Here is a 23,172-nt window from a genome sequence, read left to right as displayed (position 1 = left end):
GATCCAAGATCTCCCCGTCAACAACAATAAACATAAGACCTTTGTTAACAATAGTCTCTGTTCCCTGGGACGTGAACCCCTTTCTTTCACTCTACACGTCTCAAACACAACACGACAAAGTAACGAATAATGCGTAAGATATATTCGAAAAAGGAGAGGCAATTAATCAACAATTGCTGTGCGAATAATACTTTATACAAATAAAGGATGTGAATACGAAATTGAAAACAAAACTGCCACCAAGTGAACCTACCTTATCTTATTACCTTCTTGGCCAAATTGCATACCCAGCCGCTGTCGCACGCTCCTTCTTATGTACACGGTACATACTTGGGTAGATTAACGTCATAGGCGGCGTCCTCGGCTCTTTTTTGTAATGGGGATTTTCGTACTCGTACATTGGAGCTGATGAACACGAGTGATTTCTTTTCCAGCGTTCTTTTCCAGCGTTGTGAATGGTTGTCCAGGTGGAGAGATCAGATCCTTGATGCATACATAAATTTTAAGGTTTAGCGTAGCACAAATTATGCTGGGGATAAAAAATTGTTAATTTTGCGATTGAAGGTTACCCCGCGATAATAGTATTTGGATTTCTTGTCGCAAACAACCTCGAGGTTATAATATTCAAGAAAGAACTGGGAAAGAAGAGTCGCAAGAGAAGAGAGAATACAGATTAAGAGATAGAGAAAGAAAAAAGAAAGAAAGGAAACATTATGGCTTCTTCACAATCAAATGGAGGAAACGGAGTATACTCTCCTGGTATGTTATTTTCTCTCTTTCTCCCTACTCAATTGCATACCTCACCTACATACACCCTGTTCATTCACCCCTCGCATATGCATACACATATGGATATGCCTGATTTCAATGGCAAAATACTAAACTCCTTTTCTAGAACTCCGTCTCAAAACCTTTCAACGCAGCATCGTCCTCTCCATCTTCCTTTGGCCTTCCCTCTCCCTCGCCGTAACATCCCTCTGGGGAGGTCCTGAGTCCGCCGATAAACGCGAATATATAGCCGGTACCCTCATCGATCTTCTCTCCGAAGACGAAAACAAGGATGTAGAAGCAGACTGGATCGAGACAATCCTGCTACAGTTCATGTCTGATGAATTCGAAGTAAACGTTGACGATGGAAGCGCCATGGAAGTTGCCAATGGTATTGTTAAATGTCGAGAGGAATGTAAGAGGGGTGCTTGGGAGGAGGAAAGCAGTTTGTGCAGGAAATTGGAGAAGGCATGGGAGACGAAGGGAGGAAAGAGTGACAGTCTAGCACAGTTCCAGCAAGGAGAGGACCAAGGAGAAACGGATTCGGAAGCGAGTGGGGATGATGATGAGGATGGAGATGTGGATATGGATGAGGCGCCACAATTGGTGAGAGTTAAGGAACCAGTTGTGCCTCAGGTGGATGAGGATGGGTTTACTATGGTTACCAAGAAGAGAAGATGAAGTAGGCAAGAAAACAAGAAGAAATAGAGAGAGAGGAGGTGTAGGGGGTGTTGAAGTTCTGCAGATGTTCATGAAATGACGAGGCCTGACTGGCCAATGGGCAGTCTAATTGGAATACAAGTGGAACATCCTGAGATTCTCATTCTCTTGAGGATTCTGGAGCTGACGGATCACGATGAAGATGAATTCGCGGAGGTGACGAGGGATAGACTTCAGAGGTCGCATACAATTCGAATATATAAGCAAGTCCATTTGAAGAAGATGGATAGTTCTATCAAAATCTAGCGTCATTAACTATGTGGAAGGTTTTCTCAATCTCATTAGCTCGAAGGACCTCAATGCCTCAGCACGAATGAGACCTACAACGAAGTTCCTTGGGAAGCGATTTTCAACCTCTTCATTTCATATTGGGCAATTCAAGTGAGCACAGCTGCTTGAACGAGGGTTTATATAGATCTTAGCCTTGAAATGTTCAATGCGAATACCACCAAACTAGCTAGAGAATCCAATGAAAAATATCACTCCATTCGCTTCTTAGTAATCCTAGTTCTACCCTGGTGAGCTGATAGATACCTATATGCCAATCATCTCTTCATGGATATTTGATACTTGTACCCAGCAGTCTCATATCACAAACTGCATCATCCGTTAGCATACCAATGATACATCTCTTCGTCGATCCTATCCAGCAATCAAGACTGCACGCATACCCAAAATCCCCCATCTCCTTTCCCTTCCTTCCTCCATGCTTCAAGTACCAGAAACTTCTACACCTAATTACTGTGATGAGCTGATTAGTGTGTACGGGGAATGAAACTAAGTATTAAATTGCGAACACCCAAAAGTCAAAATCACATTTCAAATTTTAAACCTTGAATCTCTCAATCTTCAACAGTAATGAATAAGGAGTATGGAAAACCCCCTATTAAGCCTTCCTACCACTACGAGAAGAGTATATATATATATATATATATATATTGTATATGTTTCTAGTTCCAATTTCCCACTTTCTACACATCTCGGTAGCAAAAGGGCCATCTCACAATGAAAAGAAACACACTCTTCACAGACAATCTCTAGAGTCCAAATCACCGTCCGCATTCCCTTCTCCCCCCTTCCCCTTCTACATCTTCTCAATCTCTCGCAAAACCATCTAGTAAAACACCCATTCACAACCCCTCTCATGAATCCCCAAGATCCCAAATACACACCTAATAATAGACCCTTCATCTCCCTCACTTCTCACTCCTCACAACCTCGACCTAGCCCACCCATCCCATCCACACTAACTATTCTATCCTATTTCTCCAACCCCAAACTCCAAATATCAAACTTCCTCTTCCTATTCCTAATATCTATCAATATACATCCATATCTATCTACATTCAGCCCAAATAATCCAATTTAACCTAAATCCCTATCTCCATCCCCATCCCCATCTCCAACTTCACACTAATCTCCCCATTCCCCTTATTCCCCCATTCAAAACCTTATCTACCCACACTATCAAATAACTATCCAACTCCCCAACTCCCAACCCACACACAATCTCACCTCAAACACCAAAACAATTCTAAACCCTTAAAATTTCAAGGTATCCACAGATGCGAAGTATACGATACACATATCCAAAAGCACCATAATCAAGAAATATACATGTAAGAAATTGACGATTTGGAGAGTATACTTCCTTACACAAAGCATATACTATCTATACCTATACCTATACCTATACCTATAGACTCAAACTTAAAATGTCTATGATGGATTCACAACAGACGATGCCGCCTGGATAGACTGCCGAGTCAAATGTCTTTGAGAGGCAAACGAGGATTCATACCCACACAAACAATGTAAACTCAATCCACATCACGAGATGAAACGTATCAGAATTACCAATCAATGAAGAAATATGATCTATTGCCTATAGGTCTGACGACCTAATGCGGATATCTGTAAGCATTGCAGTAGCAATAGCAATAGCAAAGAAAGGCACAGGAAATGCATCTTTCAATGAAAGAGGTCGCTAAGAACATAACAAAAAAAGAGAAATCCAATCCCAAAACTCCTCATGTCAAATCATCCACAACGCCTGTGCCATCATCAAGATGTGTTCAATTCCCTTACCACACTTAAAACATCTATTCCCAATCCTCCTCCTCGCTGTCGTCATCATCGTCGCTCTCGTCCTTCTTTGCACCTGCACCTGTAGCCTTTTCCTTTGGACTGTTGGGAGCCCGACTAGGAGCTCCCGATGCCGCACCTACAACATCATAACTACCATCGCTATCCGCTTGAGATTTTTCATCGTTGGATTTTCTTGGTTCAGTGGGTTTGAGAGTTGGAGTTGGAGATGCAGCAGTGGACTTCTCTTTATCTTGTGTTGCGGGATGTAAAGTGATAGAGGATTCGGCAGAAGCTGGTCTATCGGAGGTTGTCTTGACTTTCGCAGTTTTGTCATCTTCATCTTCAGATTCATCGTCATCGGAGTCCTCTTCTTCTGAGTCGTCGTCGGAATCGGATGTCCACTTTACATCTTCTTCTTGTTCGGTTGCCGCAGCGCCTATTTATTTTATCGTTAATGCGTGTTTCTTATACGTTATGGGATAACATGAGTCATTATACCTTTGAGTAAATCTCTCCTTTTAGCTTCGGCCGTTTCAATACTGTGACGAAGGAAATAGTATCGCTTGAAGAAATCCTCATATTTGACCTTGTCTGGTACCAGTTTTTCCATTGAACTTCTCAACTCTTCATATTTTTCCAAATCCTTAGCAATATCATCCGTCTTCTTGTCAACACTGAAAGTCTTAGCCCATGGTTCGAATTCCTCGCTGATTGGATCGGTGGTGAAGCTATCAAGTGTAGAATGAATAACGTGAAGTTGGGCATCGAATCGTGTAGTATGGATAACTCTTTTCCCTTGAGAATCCTTACTCTCAAATAGGACGGCATTGACCTGTCCATCTGCATTCGAAGTAGGTGGTGCAATGCTAACAGCATCTTTCAAGAAGTTTCGAATGTTGGTTCCAAACTTTAGGAGTGCTTCATCTGCTGCATCTTCCGCCTTTTGAATCTCTACTAATCTCTTCGCAGCCTCGGTCTTCAATCTTGCTAAAACACCTTCCGATTCCTTTAATGCCTCATCTGTCGTAAGATCTTTCGAAGTTGACTCCCCATCTTTGCTGGTAGATCCACCTGCTGCCGCCTTCTCATCCTCTTGAGCTTGTGTAATCGTAAGTCCTCGTGTGCGACTAATGATTGAAGATCTTAGGTCGGTGAATCCCTTGGTAGCTTCCTCACTAACAGTATTGAACTCCTGTTGAGCCTCTTTATAGACATTCTCGCCCTATAGATCAAACAGATATGTTCAGCCAAAATACTCATATGTTTACCGACCATCATCTCTTACCTGTTTGACGACACTTCCAAAGAATCCACCTAATTTCGCACCCCAAGGACTAGAAGAGATAGCTTTATATGCTTCTTGGAAATCGGCATTGAGAGTTGGGGCAGGCTGTGTTGATTTCTCCTTATTCTGATCGGGTTGGAGAGCTTCTTCTTGGATATGATCATATGCGAGATCCATCTTGACAGGATGACAGGCGGTATGATTCTGTATAAATTCAAAAGTTCATAGGGAGTTTATCAAATTGTTTACGCATGGAATAATACTCCATAGGGTGGAGCAATAGTACGTTGTGATTGATCTGCAAGCAGAGCGGAACCTCGCATATCATTCGATAATAATATCCCGCTCGCTTTCAAGCCTCACCTGATCTGTGGCTGAAATGGCACACTAGCCACAAAGTCATGTGCAATTTGTCTTATCTTTTGGTTACGCAAATATGTAGATTCTAGAGATCGTTTCACAGGTTGAGACAATTTGTGAATGACAGGTCAAAAGGGTCGATTAGTGATCCCCTCCTATCCGGCGAATGATTGTCAAAAGCGAATTTCGGGGTCCTTTCGAAAAGGCTATGTACCTACCTAGGTACACACATTTCCCTTGGCCTCGGTAGTGGCATCCGGCAACTTGGATCTTGCATTGATTTCTTGTATTATGCTCTATGGGTGGAGTTTCGAGGTGAATAGCGGTAGCTCCTCAGATGGACATCTGCTAAAGACAAGACTACACCCAGGTAGCCAGGTAGAAAGCCCGCAGCATGGGAGCCCCCGAAAAAGGTACAAGTTAGGTGTTAGATAAGAGTAGTGCATATGCAAAGCTGGGATAGAAACTTCAACGTCTCATCCATTGATTTGTTCAAAGTCTAAGACGCCAATATCGAAGGCAGCATACGAGTATCTAATCTCACCACTTGCGTCATTTATGCTGTTGACTCATACCTAGGTACAGTAGACGTAGACACAATGGACACAGTATTGCTCTGTGCAGAAAAGATGGACAAATCATCTAACTGCTATGGTAGAACTGCGAGATCCATGCTTCCATTTCCATGGGGAGTTCTCTACTCGTCTGCTCGTCCAGCAATGCTAGTACTCAAGAGTCGAGACCAACACATTCGCACTCTAAAATGCTGCACAATAAACAGCCAAGCATGAACGAATGTGTACTGTTAATACCTAGATAGTCCCTATACACGCCAAATCTTGTGCAAAAAGACAAGAAACCTTAATCTGATTGGCAGGATATACTCGCTCGTATCGCAAAAAGAAGACAATCTTTCTCCTTTGTGTACATCGTACACTTTCTCGAGACTGTACCTACGAGTCTTCACCCCATGAGTTACCCAATATGTACTGGTGTGAAGACTTTGATTTCCCATCTTGAACGAGTTGAGCATCACATAAAAGGGGACTAGATCGCATCCGGATTTAGCGGACTTTTCAAATTTTGCTGCTGAGAAATCAAAAAACTCAAAAAATCACTGCCCCTCTAGAATCCCTGGAATCTTGAAGAATCATTCGAGGAAGGGGGAAATGGAGTAATGAATCTGTCCATCTGCCCAAAAACCGTAAAATCAGCTGGGTAGAAGTTTATTACTCAGTCTGAGTGAATTGCATTCCCCAATCCCATTCCTTCTTTCAATCCGAGGAAGATATTGCGACTTTACTTACATCATACACATACATATTGGAGAGAGTACAGAGTAACATCCATCAATCTATTCTACCTGGGCATCTATCTATTCACCCATCCATCCATCCGTCCATCCATCCATTCATCCCACCCAGATATCAATTGAGGCCACGAATTCGAGGCTTCAAGAGTCAAAAGGGTAGACAACCACCATAACCCATCACCTCCAACAATACCATACACCATACACATCCTCCACTTTTCGCCTCCCATTTCTCATTTCTCTCCAAGAGACTTCCCCAAGACATCTGGCCCCTCTCTTTTATCCGCCGAAGTGGGATTGATTGTCCTGCATAAGCTTACGGTTGAGAAGAGTCAATCGAACTTTTATTCCGACCACCTCGAAACCAAATCCCACTCAACCACAACACACGATCCGTCCATACCTAATATCGAACTCAAATTTCATTTTCGATTGGTGCCATTTGATTCATACTATTTTAGTAGATATCTAGGGAATGTGAGATAGTTCCTCTTGAAAGGATCCCTCATTTCATTATACACAGAAATTCTATCGCTCTCTTCTTATCTACGTCAGAATCACAAACCAATAAATACACAATAAGGCTCCAATGGCTACTGCCAGTACCAACCATTCAAATCCAATAAATCCGGATTTCACCTTATCTCCACGACAAGAGGAATTACTTTTCGCTGCTCTCAATTCAAACAAATCTTCAAACAATATGGATACTTCAATTTCTGCACAGAACAATGGCCTTCCAAACACATCCACATCCGCATTCAGCGATTCTCCGACCCAAGCTCCGGGTTCGGGTACATTGAATGGATTCGAAGAGAGTCCTTTTATCGATTACGACTACGAATTTGAAGGTGATGATAGTTTCAATTTCGACTTGACCAATGATTCGCAAGGACAAATGATTGGGAACTTACCTGGGACTTCGTCAGATGGTGATGCTGATAATCACGAAAAGAGAAGTCATCCAGACGATGATGATGATGAAGAAGGTGGTGGTAAACGAAGAGAAGGCGATGATAAATCGTCGAAGAAGCCCGGCAGAAAACCTCTTACATCAGAACCCACTTCAGTGAGTACTTCTTGGTGTTTCCGTTGTTTTGAATGGCTTCTAACTTCTCAATTAGAAACGCAAAGCTCAAAATCGTGCCGCCCAACGTGCATTCCGTGAGCGAAAAGAAAAGCATCTAAAGGATCTTGAGACGAAGGTTGAGGATTTAGAGAAAGCTTCCGAATCTGCCAATCATGAGAATAGTATTCTAAGAGCGCAAATCGAACGAATGTCGATGGAATTGAGGGAATACAAGAAAAGATTGTCTCTCACTGGTGGTACCAACCGAAGCTCAAACGGCAACGTTCCAGCTTATTTCGCAGGCAAAGGGCTTCCATCTGCATCTGCTAATCCAAATGACGTCAATTTTCAATTCGAGTTCCCAAGATTTGGTCGCCTTCCCGGACCCCCTATCACTAACGGAAGCTCATCAGTCGGACCATCCAACTCCCAAGTTTCTATTCAGAATGTTCCTAGTCCAACTGACAAGAGTCAAACTAGCTCCCGCAATCAATCCAATGCGAGTACCTTTGGTGTTGGTTTGACTCAAACTCCAGCTCAGATTGGCGGTGATGACATGTCTTCATTCTCTGGTTTATTCTCCCCTGAAATTCTGGACAACGCATCTAAAAGTTCACCATTCGACGCTTTCGGAAATCTAACCAATGGTTCAATGTCAAGTAACGGCTCGCCCAACATTTCCACCAATGGTCAAAGTACGTCATATAGCTCACCGTCGGCTTCTTCACACTCCAACAACGGAGCAAGCTCATCTTGTGGAACCTCTCCAGAACCTACCAACATGCAATCACCATACAACAAAGCTATTGACAGTACGTTAACAACAATTGGAGAAGAGAATACGTGTAGCAACAGCAAATCAGCACCAGGTGAGCTGTCCTTCTGCGAAAAGCTCAACATGGCTTGCGGCAATCCCAATAATCCAATTCCACGTACAATGTCTGAACCCGGTATCAATCCAGGAAATTTAGAAACTGCCGTTTTCGATGTCAACGGTATTGATTGGTTCGCTCAACAAAACAACAATCAATTTGACCCTCAACTCTTCGGTGACTACCGCGAACCTCAAAATAATGTTCTTTCAAACGACCCCTTTGCTCTTGATGATGGTTTCTTCGCAGATGCATTTGATATGCCAGATTTCAATACTCCATTCAATGTTCCAAGTCCCGCAACTACAAAGAAGGATCTTGTACAGCAAATCGATGAAAAACAGAGTGAAGATAATGAGGTAGTCCCAGGCGAAGATAGATCGACAATGCTTAATTGCAACACCATTTGGTAAGGCTGCTGCATTGCAATGATGGTTGATATACTTGCTAATTGATGTTTTAGGGATCGTCTCCAAAATTGTCCTAAGGTTAAGGAAGGCGAATTTGACCTTGATGGCCTTTGCAAGGACCTTCAAAAGAAAGCTAAATGTTCGGAGACAGGTGCTGTCGTTAATGAATCTGATTTCCAGAAAATCATGAAGAATTATGCCCCTCAAGGCTGCGACAATATGACCTCTCCAATGGCCAAGAAGGCGTGAATGATCGATCGGATATACACTTTGGGATGATACCTATATTGGAACGGAATGGCGTTGCAAACACATTAAAATGACCACAAGGTCGGATCATGGTTAAGGATAACATTTTGCTAGGACAAAGCAATGTTTTTGGCGCCTATATGGTCATGATACATCTCATGGACCTGGATTGATTTTTTTCTTCTCTTTTTCTTTTGGGGGCTTGGTATGGGAATTTGGTTACCTGATTTTGTACCCTTTTCGGATTTATTTGATTAGTCATTCGCTTGATGGTTGGAGTGGTTTGCAGTGTTTGATGATAAACGGGTTCGGGACGGATAAGTTTACAGTAGATAGTTGACTTGTTCTTTCCGATCTGATTCGCTGTATGAAGAGAATGACCGATCTCTATTCTAGTGCTGAGATGAAGATGATTTGCATAGTGGGAAAGGGAAAGGGAAAGGAAATGGACACGGGAATGATGATATGAATGAATGGTCTGGTATGGTCGATATGGTATGGTTGATATGGTACAAGAATCGATAAGCATTAAATAGCAAATAGCAACTTAGCATGTCCACTCTATCTTGCATGTTTGTGTGAAGTTACGTGTCGTTGGTTTGGGTATTGCCATATGTCTTAAAAGAAGCTCGACGGTCAAAATGAAAGTGCATTTATTATCTTCTGCAGCCTTCTTTTCATCCTCGTTACATATAATCCTTTTCCTCCGCATAGACAAAAACTCATTCCGTGCCCCCTCGCTTCGACTCTTTCTCAAGGTAATGGATAGTGCCATACGGTCATTTTCAGTCAATGGAGGATTTGAAATTGAATTATGTAAATGAAAATGGTAGATTCTAGGCGGCTGCTGGTTAAATTTACAAGTAGTGGGTAGGGAATTGGCTCAAAGCTTTGGCTGGGATGGATGAGATGAGTTCGTGTTGATTTTGGAGAGGGGAGTGGATGATGGGGATGGGGATGGGGATGGGGTACTTTCGTTTTGTAAACTCTTTTTTTGGTTGTTTGTTATTCATTCTGTTGTGTTTATGTTATTGGTGGGATGGATATTGGATGATTGGGTAGAAGTTGGGGGTGAGTGTTGGGAAGTGGATTTTGTGGGATGTGTAGAGTGTGTGGATGGGTGTGGGTGTGGCATTGGAATTGGAATTGGAAGTGAAGAGTGTCGATGAGATTTGGGGGGAGTTGAGGAGGGATGTGAGTTGTTGGTTGAATAGAGGTAGGCTTTTCAAGTGACTTGCTGGTACTTAGGTGGTCTAATAAGCTGAGATGTGTTCCAGAAGTGAGGGGAATTATTGGGCTTGCAGTTTTTTGTGCGGGAAGGGGAAGGAGTGCAAGGTGAGGGGTAAGGGAGATCTAGATTTTGAAGAGGTGTAGAATGCCGGATGATCGACGAGGTCACTTTTTCGTGAGTCGGAAGGAGCGGTGATCGAAGCTACTAGATAGAACACGGAGTGTTCAATACTCCGGATTGTAGTCTAATAATGAAGATTATTAAATCCCTAAACTAAAAAATATGTTCAAATCATCTGAGATATCGAATTTGATCGGGATATTGAAATATTTTCAAATTTCTAACTGCTTTTAGACATTCAAACTCTTATCGTTGGACTGCAGACTGGACCATTGGATACCGCAGAACTTGAATATATGATAATCGCTGCGAAGACCGGAAAGCGGGATGCGATAATATCAGATGAGGTGTATACTGTGACAAATAACACATGTCTATGTGATCGCTCAATACGCTTACTTTTATTCGAGACTAGCTTAAAGTAAGCGATTCTTATTACATAAGAGATGGAGAGATCTGTTGAGGATCTCGCTTTCCTTTTTAGCTTTCGTTGGCTCGTTTATTTGGCTTCTAGCGATACGCTTGGCTTGTGATTGTAATGTGTACCTTCCTATAATCAATCGGTCTCTTATTCAGTCTACGGAGAAGTTTTCTTCGGTGAACATCGGAATGTGTTTGCTGCTGAAATATCATCACCCCGGGAGTAAACCTTCGTCTATACTGCCATCTACGAAGACCTAGAATCTTTGTAAGTATTTTGACCTATGTGGAGCATAGACTTGTTGAAAATTCTATGTGATTCTGAGTTGTGTAAGTTTGTATGTCCATGTGAAAGTCTGGGGCAATTAGCATCTTCATTAACTTCAATAGTAAGGAGAAAACAAACTACAGTAGTACATCCAACACAGCCCGATTCCGAGAGACGATGACTTCCGGGACAGATCAGGATATCTGGCATTTAGAATATGGGTATGTTGCCGGAACTTTACTACTACTTGATCAGTTGATGAGAAAATTCTTCGCTTAGACTCCTGAATCCATGCATGAAAATAATTTTCAGACCAACATTTTATAATCGGCACCTGAATCATGTCATTAAAATCCTAATAAGCTGATACTAGAATAGATCGTCTATCTATTACATGAACAAGAGACTAATAATCGGCTCTGGAGCCGAGCTCGTCGGGTAAAAGGGCGGTTCTCGGAAGAGCAAGAGACCCTGTACCTGTATATCTAGTATAGGTTGATCGGATTGATGAGGATACGTGGTCAACGATAATGTATGTCTTCCGAATTGTACCGGGTGCAAATGGAAACTCTGTTCTATTGAACTTGGATTTGAAATCTAGTTTCTTAGTACATGAATATCTTGTCCAATCGGATGTGGGATTACGGGACAGCGAGTTAACATTACCCCGGATTTGCATTCGAGAAAAGACTAATTTCATGTACTAGTGTGCCATGCCCTATTGATGCTAAGGATATGAATGGTTCACACGACATTCTCGCAGATCTACAAGATCGAAGCAACTAGAATCGCAAAAGCCAGATCATCTCTGAAAAAGCTCGAAGACGTTTGATGTTTTTCTCATGAACTGTTAAGCGAGACCAAGGCCTCGAAAGGTATATAAGGTCTCTTCTCTCCTATGGTCTTCTCTTCTCTTTTCCTTCGACAGATTCTCAACATGTTCATACTTTGGTTTTTCTTACTTATCTCTTTTTCATACATCTCATCTCACACATCTCACTTCATCCATTTCACTTCATCCATTTCACTTCATCCATTTCACTCCATCCATTTCACTCCATCCATTTCACTTCAATACAACATCGACAAGTCCGACCTCTTCGGAGTGTGACTATAAGCATATGGGGCCAATATTACCCGGCCTTGTCAACCGGGATACCAGGAGAATCGACTCGAGACAAGACCGATCTCTTCGGAGTGTGGTCTCTAAACTTCCTCGACAATGGGCGCCAATATTACCTAGATTACGCAGCTAGGATACCAGGCATCGACGACAGTGCCCCTCCCGCACTATAAAAATAGGCATAATGGGGCCAATATTACCCGGCCTTGTCGACCGGGATACCAGGCAAATCGACTCAGACAAAAACGATCTCTTCGGAGTATGATGGGAGCCAATATTACCTAGAGTTCGCAGCTAGGATACCAGGCAGTCGACAACAGTGTCCCAATCCGCACTATAAAAATAGATATAATGGGGAGCCCAATATTACCTAGATTTCGCAGCTAGGATACCCGGCATCGCCAGTGCCCCAATCCGCACTATAAATATAGATATAATGGGGAGCCTAATATTACCTAGATTTCGCAGCTAGGATACCCGGCCTTGACGACAGTGCCCCAATCCGCACTATAAAAATAGATATAATGGGGAGCCAATATTACCTAGATTTCGCAGCTAGGATACCCGGCATCGCCAGTGCCCAACCCGCACTATAAAAATAGGAATATGGGAACCCAATATTACCTAGATTTCGCAGCTAGGATACCAGGCATCGACGACGACGACAGTGCCCTTCCCGCACTATAAAAATAGGAATATGGGAGCCAATATTACCTAGATTTCGCAGCTAGGATACCAGGCATCGACGACACACTCTACCTGCCCGGGGGGTAGACCAAACAACAACAAGGTGATCAAACTCCTCTGATGAATTAATGCTGACTTTTGGGTGTATAGGGAGGCTAGTCTTGATCACACGTCCACGTCGTGCTAGCTGGGTACCCTCTCACGAGGAGCTAAGTGATCACTCTTTTTATCTTGTTCAATCAACACGTTCTCTCAGATTGAGGGAATATCGCTCAAAGTCACCTTCGGGTACATCTTGAGTAATTCGGGAGAAGCAAAAGAAAGCCCGAACCTGGGGAACCAACCAGATCGCTCGGAGAACATACTTGCAAGTGTAAGTACGATCTCTGGGGAACCCGGAGAAGCGAAAGAAAGCCGGCTCTAATCTTAGTGGTCTTTGCTTTTTGGGAATTCTTCTGTAAGTTCCATCACCTTGAATCCATTCTTTTTGGCATCTGGCTAAGTTGTGTTTTTTGGTTCTGTACGCCACCAGTGGGTGTACGCACTGACGAGACACTGCAAAAATGGACTTGTGAATATTTCTCGATATATTAAATCATTTATCTTAGGAATTGTTACAATTTTTGATCAGAGATGGAACAATCAAAATATGAATTCTGATATCAAACGTTTGAGTAATAAGTTTGTTACTTCGAGATTCATGGGTGCGAATCTTCACCCCTTGTTCAAGGTTTGTCTTCGATATCTACTTTTGATTCCATGCGGCTGAAATTATGCATACCTCTGGGTTTTACTCGAAATTGTATAGAGTATAGACATTCATGTTGGGCAGTAAGACCAAAATTGGCCAGATGATAGTTTGTTTTACAACTATCGTCAAATCTTTCGTGCGGGTTGAGTAGGACGATAGATTAGGGAAGGTTCGATGGGCCATAGAGATAGTCGGGACCGCGGCCAGATACGATTCTCTCAAGTTTGAGCCTATGGATAAGCCTCAGACTCTGGGGCAAACTGGGACAATAAGAATAAGAATCGAGGTGATTGTTTCGTTCTGTATTCGAAAACAAATTGTCATGGTTTATGTTCATGTAATAGTCAACATTTAGATGATTCAACAATACTAAAAGAATTTTGCCGCTTACATGCTCATTCAATTCCCTTTTGATAAACCCAGATTGCAAGACAAAGCAAAATTAGTTCCGAGGCCATGGTTCTTCAACAAAATCTCGATGTTAAATTCTATAACTGTATATGACGATTCCATGTATTCTCGAGTCACGAACTGCGAATTTAACAGTATTTGCATGCCAACATAATGCGAGAAGTAGGTCTGAAAGTGATCGCTGATGCCAAAGCTTATATCTTGCGAAGTGGAACAGGCTAGTAGGATTTGTATACAAGAATTTTGTGTATGGATTTGTAGACGTCCAATGAAAGCTATCCTGCTATACCCTCGATAATTTCTCTCATTTTTTTCGCCACGCAGGCGACATGTGTCTTCTCAACGTGCTTTCCACGTACAAATTCCAAGTCACACCGGCCGCCGATGTAGTAACCACGTGACATTGTCTCGATCGCCCTTTCCCTATGCGCAAATGTCTGCATTGCATGATGGTGGCCGTACTCTCGCGGAGAAATCATCGGCTCGTTATTCTTGAATTCTTAAGGCTGAAATGTCCGCGATTCCGGCACATACACTTCGTTATAGACACGTCTCATTTGAACTCGCATTTCCCATCTGGCCTTTCGATTATCTTACGAGCTGTAAGAACTCCAAACCCCTTCCGGGATCTTCTCTAGCTTTGTTATTAAAGGTAACAACTTTTTGTAGTGTTTCGAATTGAGTAAATCGGCTGTTCTTCAAGTCTAAATGCGATGCAGAACTACGGCTCAGAATGGATTTCCAGGCATTACATTGAATCTAATCTAGTCAAAATCTGGGATTTTGTGAAAACATCCCATTGCGGATGTAAGAGTCAGAATATATCTTGATTATTCTTCGAGAAAACCTGTGATTAACATAGTTAATCGAATTTTATCTCTTCATTTAGTGCAGAACCATGACCAGTTTACCAACTCTTAGAACAAAGCGTCTAATTTTCGTAGTTCAATATGTTTGGCGACCACGGATTATCGCTTTGTGAGTCTTCTCGATAGCCCTGGATCTATGTCGATACAGTTGATGTAGATCTATGCTTTCCTTGATCTAGCTTGGAGCCCAATTGGTGATAGCACTTAGTTCATCCTGGAGCGACAGGCTCGATATAGATCTGCTGCGCCCGAGCTTCTTACAATATCATATGTGTCACTTGGTAAACGACGATTTAATGAAATCCATTTCATCGGGCCAAGCACGAGCTAAGCACGAGCCAACCGGAAAGCTCTACGAAATGAGGGGAAACACGGGCATTGAAATGAAAAACATAAAAGACATTTGATCATTGGCTGTTGGTTGATCCATTGGAAGTGATTGCAAAGTTCGTTATATCAATATATTTGACCTTGCAAGATGATCTGTTTTGTTCAACGTGTAGTCATTCAGCATGAATTCCCGTACAACCTAATAAGGTTTCGCGCGCTATATTCCTATTGTCTAAAGAAGAGAAGACTCTAGTTGTGGACAACAGAAAAGCTTGGAACGCTGCTGTATGCTTCACGAACATGAATCGCTCATGATTCGGAGACTATTACGTTCCAAATTTCAGATTTTGTTTCTCGGCTCGGATAGGGGGGCTGCCGAGATCCAAGTCCATTATATCACGTGACTTGACAATGAAAAATGAAGACCAAAGTATCGTTGCTCTTGCAACTGAATGCCATCTGCTCTTTAGATTACTTAACCTGATCAGCAGAGACAAAATTTGATCTGCAGTGGATCACAGCTTTCTCGAGACTCGACTACGAGTTTTCAGTACGTGAAACTTCGAGGAACCGATAACAAATGAGAACATGCAGAGTCAAAGGTTATTAATCAGAAGTAAATCGTTATGTGAGAGAATGACTGGACGCCGAGTGAGTGAATTTGGGCATTATGGGAGCCTTCTGCTCTAGAGAAGTATTGGAAATGTATCGGTCTTTAAACTTGAATAGCTATGATTTGGTTTATATCATATTTTGATCCACGGAGTGCGTGTCATTTCACGATACTGGTAGAATAAGCGTAGACTCTTGACGCCTGGAAACGATGTATTATTCAAAGAGAATCCAGGATTTCGATTTTTCCACAATGTCTTAATCGATAATCATAGCAGTTTAGTTAAAGATCTCAAACTCGTGAATGTACTGATAGATTTTGGACACTGGAAACTATCTGATTGTTCCTATGCAGTTCGGGCTATTAAGAACATGTTCGTAAAATCTCTGTTGTATATGCAGAACGGCGTACTAATATCTAACACAGTCATGAGATAATCTCAAACTCAAATCTCTATATGATATCGCCACATCGGGAACAGAAATCGCAACAAAAGCCTTCCCGGATCTTCCTGCGATTGACTTAAGGACCACTATAGAATTCATGTAAAATCTTCAGACAACAGTCAAGATTGTCCTAATGAGAGCTCTAATGACGAGTCTTTCCACAGCTTCCACATAAGGGCTCTTGACAGATCGGAACAAATCCGCCCTTAGGGACCCTTTCGTCAGCTGTGTTACCCAATTTCTTTTGATTGTTCTGATTGTTTTAATTCCTGTTTAAACATTGAATTGATTTCAAATATTGAGAGCTCACATCGAGAAGTTTGGTGATACATCATTCAGAATATCAATCAACTTAATTTATTCCAAGAATCCATAATCCTTTCGATCTTTAGACTGTTCACCACGAGCATCTGTTTGCCTTCCTCTAAGTTTACCAAGTCACCACTATATAACATAGCGATTAAGGAAACTGACACCTAGCCCCCCCCTGCTACCCAGTCACTTGCATCGGCGAGATGGATCTCACTTTAGAGATGTTAAAGATGGCGATATTCTTTTTAACAAGGAGTAATGGACCCGGATTCTGACCATAGCTGTCCTGGAAATCTGGAGAGCACTTCCGTTATCTACTTTGTTCATCAAGGGCCAAAAAATAATTGATATCGTATAGCAGCAATCCTGGAAAGAATAACTATGATACAGGATAGTGCACAAGTAAAAACTCCATGGCGACGTACTGACATTTGAGAAGAAGACTGAACTAAGGTGTAAAGTGGCCTGGTATGACAGGATCATTATGCTTGCGTTTAATGCTGGCATTCTTAAATATAAGGCACTTTTTCTATCCGTGATGAATCTTGAGTCTACTTGAAGTAATTTGATGTCAATGTCATGTGATGGAGGGGTATTGATACTGAACTGAGGAGTGAACAATCGGGGGAGGATGATAACAGTGGAAATCAAATACACCACTTTCAATATAAATTCGGCTCAACTGTGATATATATGTCAGATTTTATATCTTGATAATCTATGATCCTATATTATTTCAAAAGCTGATACTCCCTCCTTTAATTATATAATATAATTGAATCCAAACAACATTCTTAGTCATTACCACTATCATCTCATTCTACATTATTGATAGTGCAGTCTTGAGCGCCTATGCCAGATGAACCATTTCAAGCTTTGAGGGAGTGATAGTTGGTGGCCTAGAAGACCCGATGTAAGGTAAGGGTCTAACCTGCTTGCTCATGCATACCATAGAATGGTGATACCGATCTTTCTTGTATAATGTTTCCAAGTGCTCGAGTTGCAGTCCATTACTGAAAGACTATTAATTATTGCCCCAATTGAAGCCATTTCATCAATCCAGGAGGTTGAATCTGTCTTGTAGTTTAAATCGTCTTCGTGTATTGAAAATATTCGATCGTTGGATCGCGTTTTGGACTATGGGAAACCCTGCTCTAGTTTCAGCACCGAGTTTCTATCAATGTCCTCCCACTCTCTTCTTTCATTGACAGTCACAAGTTCCTGGCTCTAGGGTAGTTTGAAGAGGAGATCGGTCGGGTCTCATTCAAACTTCTCACATATCTCTACCGTGTCCCTTTCATCAGCTACAGGGTCATTCCTCTCCGTTCGCATCCGTTTTTTTGCCTCTAACGTTTCATAAATACGATAACAAAATTCCCTTCTAAGCTTTTCATACTCCACAGGATGCTTTTGAGTCCATTCTATTTCTGTAACATACTTCTCTACATGTTCGAGAATTAATATCTTGAGTATCTCTAAATCCGTAAGTTTTCTCTGTCCATCTGCAGCTTCGAACCGAGCATAATCATCGCTAATGTGTACCTCATCACCTTTCAAAAACAAAAGTTCATAGCTCTGGATCTAAAACGAATGATGCGGGAGAAATCGGCCAGGCTCTTATCCGCATCTTTGATCTTTTTCTTGCGCGCAGCTTCCTCTTCATCTATTTTTTTCAACTGTTCTTCCCTCTCCGCTTCTCTAAGTTGCCGTTCCGCAGATTCCTTCTCTTGCTCGGCTCTGATCTGGCTATTTACGTCATAGCTTAGGAAATCCATCCATGGACTTTTAGTTTTTGAGACCACGAGGATAATCGCAACCCAGATAATACACAAGAAGACTGCTATTGGCAGAGCTAATAAAGGCATTCACCAAGAATTCGAACCATGGTGTGTTTTTGTGGTTGTTGATGTGGTTATGTTTGATGAGTTGTTTGTGAGAGATGCAGACTGCGAGATCGGGGTATTAGTGTTGCCTACTAAGCATAGATTTCACGAGACAAGTAGCAGAACGAGGAGTCAATACTCTATGGGGAAGCAAAAGGAATATAAGCATAAGATACAAAAGTAGAGGGCAGTTGGACATTAGGATTAGTCAGTCAACATAAGGGAATTATTGAATCATTTGTACTCACAGGTGAAAATGTGGATGTTGTGCCGTTGGTTGGAAAGGTTGGGATTAGGGCTGATGACAGTGCTTAACGTAGTGAATGAAACGATGTCATATAGGGTTTTAGTCACAGTGATTGTTGCCGTAGCGGACATGGAGGTAATGAGGAGCATCATCGTATGTTGTTTTTCAATGGAAGTTGTGTGTTGGAATCTTTGTGATTACTGGGGAGCGAACATACATATATATTAAGGAGGTTGAGTTTAGCTTTTGGCCAAGAATTTCGTCCTAGGGATGACTGAACCCGAAGAATCTTGGCTTGTCTTGATTTGGGAGATAAATGTATTACGCGGATGACTAAGGCCATGAAGTTTGGTAATCAATCCAATATGATACCTTTATTTACTCACTTGACTGATGATGCATGTCATAATTTGATGCTTTAAATCATCTAAACCACCGTAGTGCTTTAGGAAGTAAACACGTGGGTCACGAGTAACTTCACTTGATCTTGATTGGAGACCTCGTGATAGATTTCTTGCTCTACAAGTTAAATGACACGAATTGATCTAAAAAGACTACTTTTCTAGAAGCGCTAACAACTCCTCTGGGTGAAAGATATGTGATAGTTGGGTTTAGATCGCAGGGAAGGTGGGGATATTCTGAGGCTAAGACTTTAAGTACTTGACTAACTAGAACAACTCAAAACTCTAATACTTGTGAACACATACACCGTTAAGGAAAAATCCAATCTTGCCCAGCTGCTAAGAATTGAAAAAGTATCCAGCTAGATCCACATAGTCTACCAAGTTGGGGGTGCGCATTGCACGCGTTGTTCTAGAGGCCTCGGAGTGGGAGTGGGAGTGGAAGTACAGATACCAAAGGGGAGAACTGTTGTGACCTTCACCTCCACTTCAATGTCCTATGACTATCACAATTGATATAATTGTCCCAATTGAAAAGAGTGTTCCAATTCATAGAACCCCCATTTCGCCGTACTGCAACTTTTCCGTAAAAACCTTGGCACAACGATTTTCTCGCAGGCTCTACAACATACCTCTAAAACACAGCTTCCGCCCATTAGTTCCACAACCCCAACTCATATTTATATATAAATAAACAAATGCAATTAATTCCCTCCATACTCCAGGAATCATGCCGCCAAGGTTCAAAGATATGGTCAAATCCTTCTATATGCAAACGTCATTCATACCGTCGTGAAATTACACCAGTCACTCAGACTGCGCATCCAATTATTTGTACATATCTACTCTCTACCACCCTCACCAACTTGGCCACTGTCGAGGTACAGACCAATATTGCTCAATAGTATTCAGGCAATGCGCTGAAGCTTGGGACTGTTGATGAACATTTAAAGTCCGGATCGTATGCTAGCTTTGGCAGGATACCGGCGGCTAATCCTCTTTGGTAGCCTGTTCGATCAATCTGTTAGTAATTATCCAGCGATATTCTTCGTGCTTTGGTTCTTGATCGCCCCTTTCATCAAATTTCCCGCCAACGAAGCGGTAGGTATGGGAAAGAGGAAACCTGCAGACGCGAGGAGTCGGAAACTTACTCCACTGTGTGCCACCACCCTCACTAGTCTCCGTAGTCCAAGTCCAATAAAACCAGCCCCAGCCTAACTCAAAACTATACATCTGCGCCTCGGCAAACATTTGTAGAAAGCTCTTGTATGTATCACTATAAGTACTTGGATCTGCATTCGCATTGGTACAACTACACGTGCTGTCCTGTGTTGGACAATCTGGCGTCGTTTGTTGTGTCGATGAGTCTCCAGTATCATATGTTCCTTCCCATCTATTTCCTTGATTGACATTTGTGAGATAGGTTGCACAATCAGTATCGGCTTGAGACCATTCAGCAACCATCGTGGGCCCAAATCCTGTACTTGTGTTCATAGATATCTCGGTTTGTTGAGTCCAACCGCTACAAGCATAATTTACTTTCTCCGTGTGGTTATAAAGAATCTGTCCGCTGTTGAAAATGACATATTGATGAACATCTAAGATTAGATTGTTATAACCTGTCAAATCGCCCTGCCAATTCTCGAGTCCCCGGAATCCATCTCCAATAACGACATACGCGGAAATACCATTCTTTACGACCATATCAGTGACGGTAGATGTCCAGTTTAGGACATCATTGACGTCAAGAGATGTCATTCTAGGTTCATTAGCGAGGCCATAGAAACTAATAATGTTCTTATAGCGGTCTTGAGCGAAGAACTTAGAGAGCCTATCATGGATTTCGATACTGCGTTGAGCATTTAGGTCGCCATTAGTTCCATTCAACCAACCAATAGCTCCTTGACGGCCGGAGTGATTCCAGCCATTTTGAGATCCAGGGAGTGCATGGAGATCTAGGTTGATACGAAGACCATACTTGCGAGCCCATTCTATACCACGAAGAAGATAACGCCATGAGGTGCGGAAGACATAGGGGTCATCGTCGTAGGTTATCACAGCCCAATACGAGTAAGGAATGCGAACGTGATCCAGTCCAGCAGCGGCAATGTCGGCAAATGTTTGTTCAGAAACGAAGGTCGCATAGTGTTTCTCAAGGGTAGATGCAGCCGCAGTTGCACCCAATTTAGTAGTCAGTGTCCACTCATCAATGATTCCATCTGCTGATGAGTAGGAATTGAAAAGGGACGGCGTGATGAAAGGTTCGATAGAAAGCCAGCCACCCAAATTGACACCTCTAGCCGGTCTTGAAGTATAAGCTCCCCACTCGGCAGATAACTTGGGTGCCTTGGAATTTGGTGCTACATCATCGCTGTATGAGGTATTCAGTCCCATAACCGGAAGATCTCCGACAGTCTCATTCGTGTATGTGACATTGAAATCCAACGTATCGTACCATGTAAATGGGTCCAAATATGTGCCTTGGGCTGCAACCGGAATATCACTTTCTGACATCCCATCAAGATTTGAATTTGAAGGAGTTCCACTTTCTGTTGCAGGGGCTGTTGATGAGGAAGAACTTGAAGTGTGTTTTTTGCTGGTGCTCACTGCGATTGCTATTATAATTATCAAAATTACTATGCCAATGCCAATTCCCATCCCTAGATACATTATCAGCTCTCAAAATTGACTCCTTCGACCTTGAGTTTGAGAACTCACAGACACTTTTCCGCCTTTTTCTAAAATCTTCGTCGCTTTCGATGTACTTGTCAGGATAGCTTGATTCAGTAGGCGCATATCCACCTCTCAACCCTTTCAGATGTCTCAGATCATTTTTCAGTTCTGCGCCACTGAACATTCTGCGTTGCTTCAACTCCCCTTCACCTTCTTCTAAAAGTGCTCCACTGACAACTCTACGCTTCTTTCCTTTTGGCTCTTTCCGAGGTTTCTCATAGACAGTCTCGTCATCTGTATATGTGTTTGGTATTTTCAAACTCCGTTCCTCTTTACGCGGCGCATTTGGCTTCGGCTTCGGCTTTGGTTTTGGCTCGGGGATGCCGTTTTGCTTTCTTCTCTGCTTTTGAATTCGTAGAGCTGTTTCTGCCGCTGTCTCGTAATCGGAATAGTCTCTCACTTTCTTGTCTTTGCCAGGGTATCCAGATTCATCATCGGTATATTCGTTTCGTCTCCTTCTTTCTCTACTTGATGATCCAGGAATCTCATCATAATCGCGTTCTCTCTTTCTGTTTTTAATCGGCGAACTAGAATCCTCAGTCGCATATCCGCGCTCTTTTCGTCTTCTATCTTTACTGGGCGAACCTCGTTCCCTCGATCGTCCATGGTCTTCCTTCACCGGTGGTCGCGATCTTGATTTCCTCCTCTCCTCCCTCCTCTTCTCTCGTTCAAGGGAGTCATTTAATCTTGCCAGGGAATCAATTGATAAAGTTTGAGATCCAGTCGGTTCAGAAGGCGCCTCTGATTCTGCAACAATGGCCCGCGATCGTCGTTCTGCTCGTCGTTTTTCGTGTAATGTACTCTTTCTATGTGGTCGTTCAGTCGCGTCCCCAGCCATTCTCTCCTCCTCCAGCTCTAGCAGATTATGAGTACAAGAGATTTGCCAAAATGAATACTTTATAGAATTGACATGGTTTATATGTACAATGAATCGTGCTCGTGCTGATCATGCATCAGAAAAATCTGTATGCTCAACATACGTATGCGCATCGAATTTCCAGGATTATTATCTTGTTTCCACAGCAACATCCTCATCCGCATAAAGTTGGGGGCTGGTCTATAATAGCTTGGCGCTTAGATCCCGTCACTAAACACGTGCTACGAGATCTATCGGTTTATCGGTTTATCAATTAAACGCTTAGATGTGGTTACAAACGGCTACCCCAGATTTCTCCGCGTTTTGTAACTGTACAT

At 42.3% G+C, this 23,172-nt stretch overlaps 6 protein-coding genes across 6 annotated transcripts; 2 read left to right on the top strand and 4 right to left on the bottom strand.

The window, feature by feature from the left end:
* Positions 1-713: 713 nt before the first annotated feature.
* Positions 714-1,449, top strand: Bfra_009918 (putative pre-rrna-processing protein tsr2 protein; the record flags this gene model as incomplete). Its single annotated transcript, XM_037340254.1, has 2 exons — positions 714-759; positions 896-1,449. The coding sequence occupies 2 exons, from the start codon at positions 714-716 to the stop codon at positions 1,447-1,449; spliced, it is 600 nt and encodes a 199-aa protein (XP_037189477.1).
* A 2,141-nt stretch (positions 1,450-3,590) lies between these two features.
* Bfra_009917 (putative bsd domain-containing protein) lies at positions 3,591-5,038 on the bottom strand (the record flags this gene model as incomplete). The annotated part of the gene is made up of 3 exons (XM_037340253.1): positions 3,591-4,012; positions 4,075-4,798; positions 4,862-5,038. The coding sequence occupies 3 exons, from the start codon at positions 5,036-5,038 to the stop codon at positions 3,591-3,593; spliced, it is 1,323 nt and encodes a 440-aa protein (XP_037189476.1).
* Positions 5,039-7,122: 2,084 nt separating this feature from the next.
* Positions 7,123-9,133, top strand: Bfra_009916 (putative ap1-like transcription factor protein; the record flags this gene model as incomplete). Its single annotated transcript, XM_037340252.1, has 3 exons — positions 7,123-7,602; positions 7,658-8,883; positions 8,938-9,133. The coding sequence occupies 3 exons, from the start codon at positions 7,123-7,125 to the stop codon at positions 9,131-9,133; spliced, it is 1,902 nt and encodes a 633-aa protein (XP_037189475.1).
* Positions 9,134-17,974: 8,841 nt separating this feature from the next.
* Positions 17,975-18,489, bottom strand: Bfra_009915 (uncharacterized protein; the record flags this gene model as incomplete). Its single annotated transcript, XM_037340251.1, is given in 2 exon segments — positions 17,975-18,264; positions 18,276-18,489. The coding sequence occupies 2 exon segments, from the start codon at positions 18,487-18,489 to the stop codon at positions 17,975-17,977; spliced, it is 504 nt and encodes a 167-aa protein (XP_037189474.1).
* A 10-nt stretch (positions 18,490-18,499) lies between these two features.
* On the bottom strand, positions 18,500-18,993 carry Bfra_009914 (uncharacterized protein; the record flags this gene model as incomplete). The annotated part of the gene is made up of 2 exons (XM_037340250.1): positions 18,500-18,660; positions 18,846-18,993. The coding sequence occupies 2 exons, from the start codon at positions 18,991-18,993 to the stop codon at positions 18,500-18,502; spliced, it is 309 nt and encodes a 102-aa protein (XP_037189473.1).
* A 1,150-nt stretch (positions 18,994-20,143) lies between these two features.
* Positions 20,144-22,816, bottom strand: Bfra_009913 (putative glycoside hydrolase family 5 protein; the record flags this gene model as incomplete). Its single annotated transcript, XM_037340249.1, has 3 exons — positions 20,144-20,253; positions 20,397-21,905; positions 21,964-22,816. The coding sequence occupies 3 exons, from the start codon at positions 22,814-22,816 to the stop codon at positions 20,144-20,146; spliced, it is 2,472 nt and encodes an 823-aa protein (XP_037189472.1).
* Positions 22,817-23,172: the final 356 nt, after the last annotated feature.

The sequence above is a fragment of the Botrytis fragariae genome (assembly GCF_013461495.1).
Source record: "Botrytis fragariae strain BVB16 chromosome Unknown tig00000163, whole genome shotgun sequence".
Classification (NCBI taxonomy): domain Eukaryota; kingdom Fungi; phylum Ascomycota; class Leotiomycetes; order Helotiales; family Sclerotiniaceae; genus Botrytis; species Botrytis fragariae.
The sequence above is the reverse complement of the archived record's forward strand: the minus strand, read 5'-3'. Positions and strand labels throughout refer to the sequence as shown.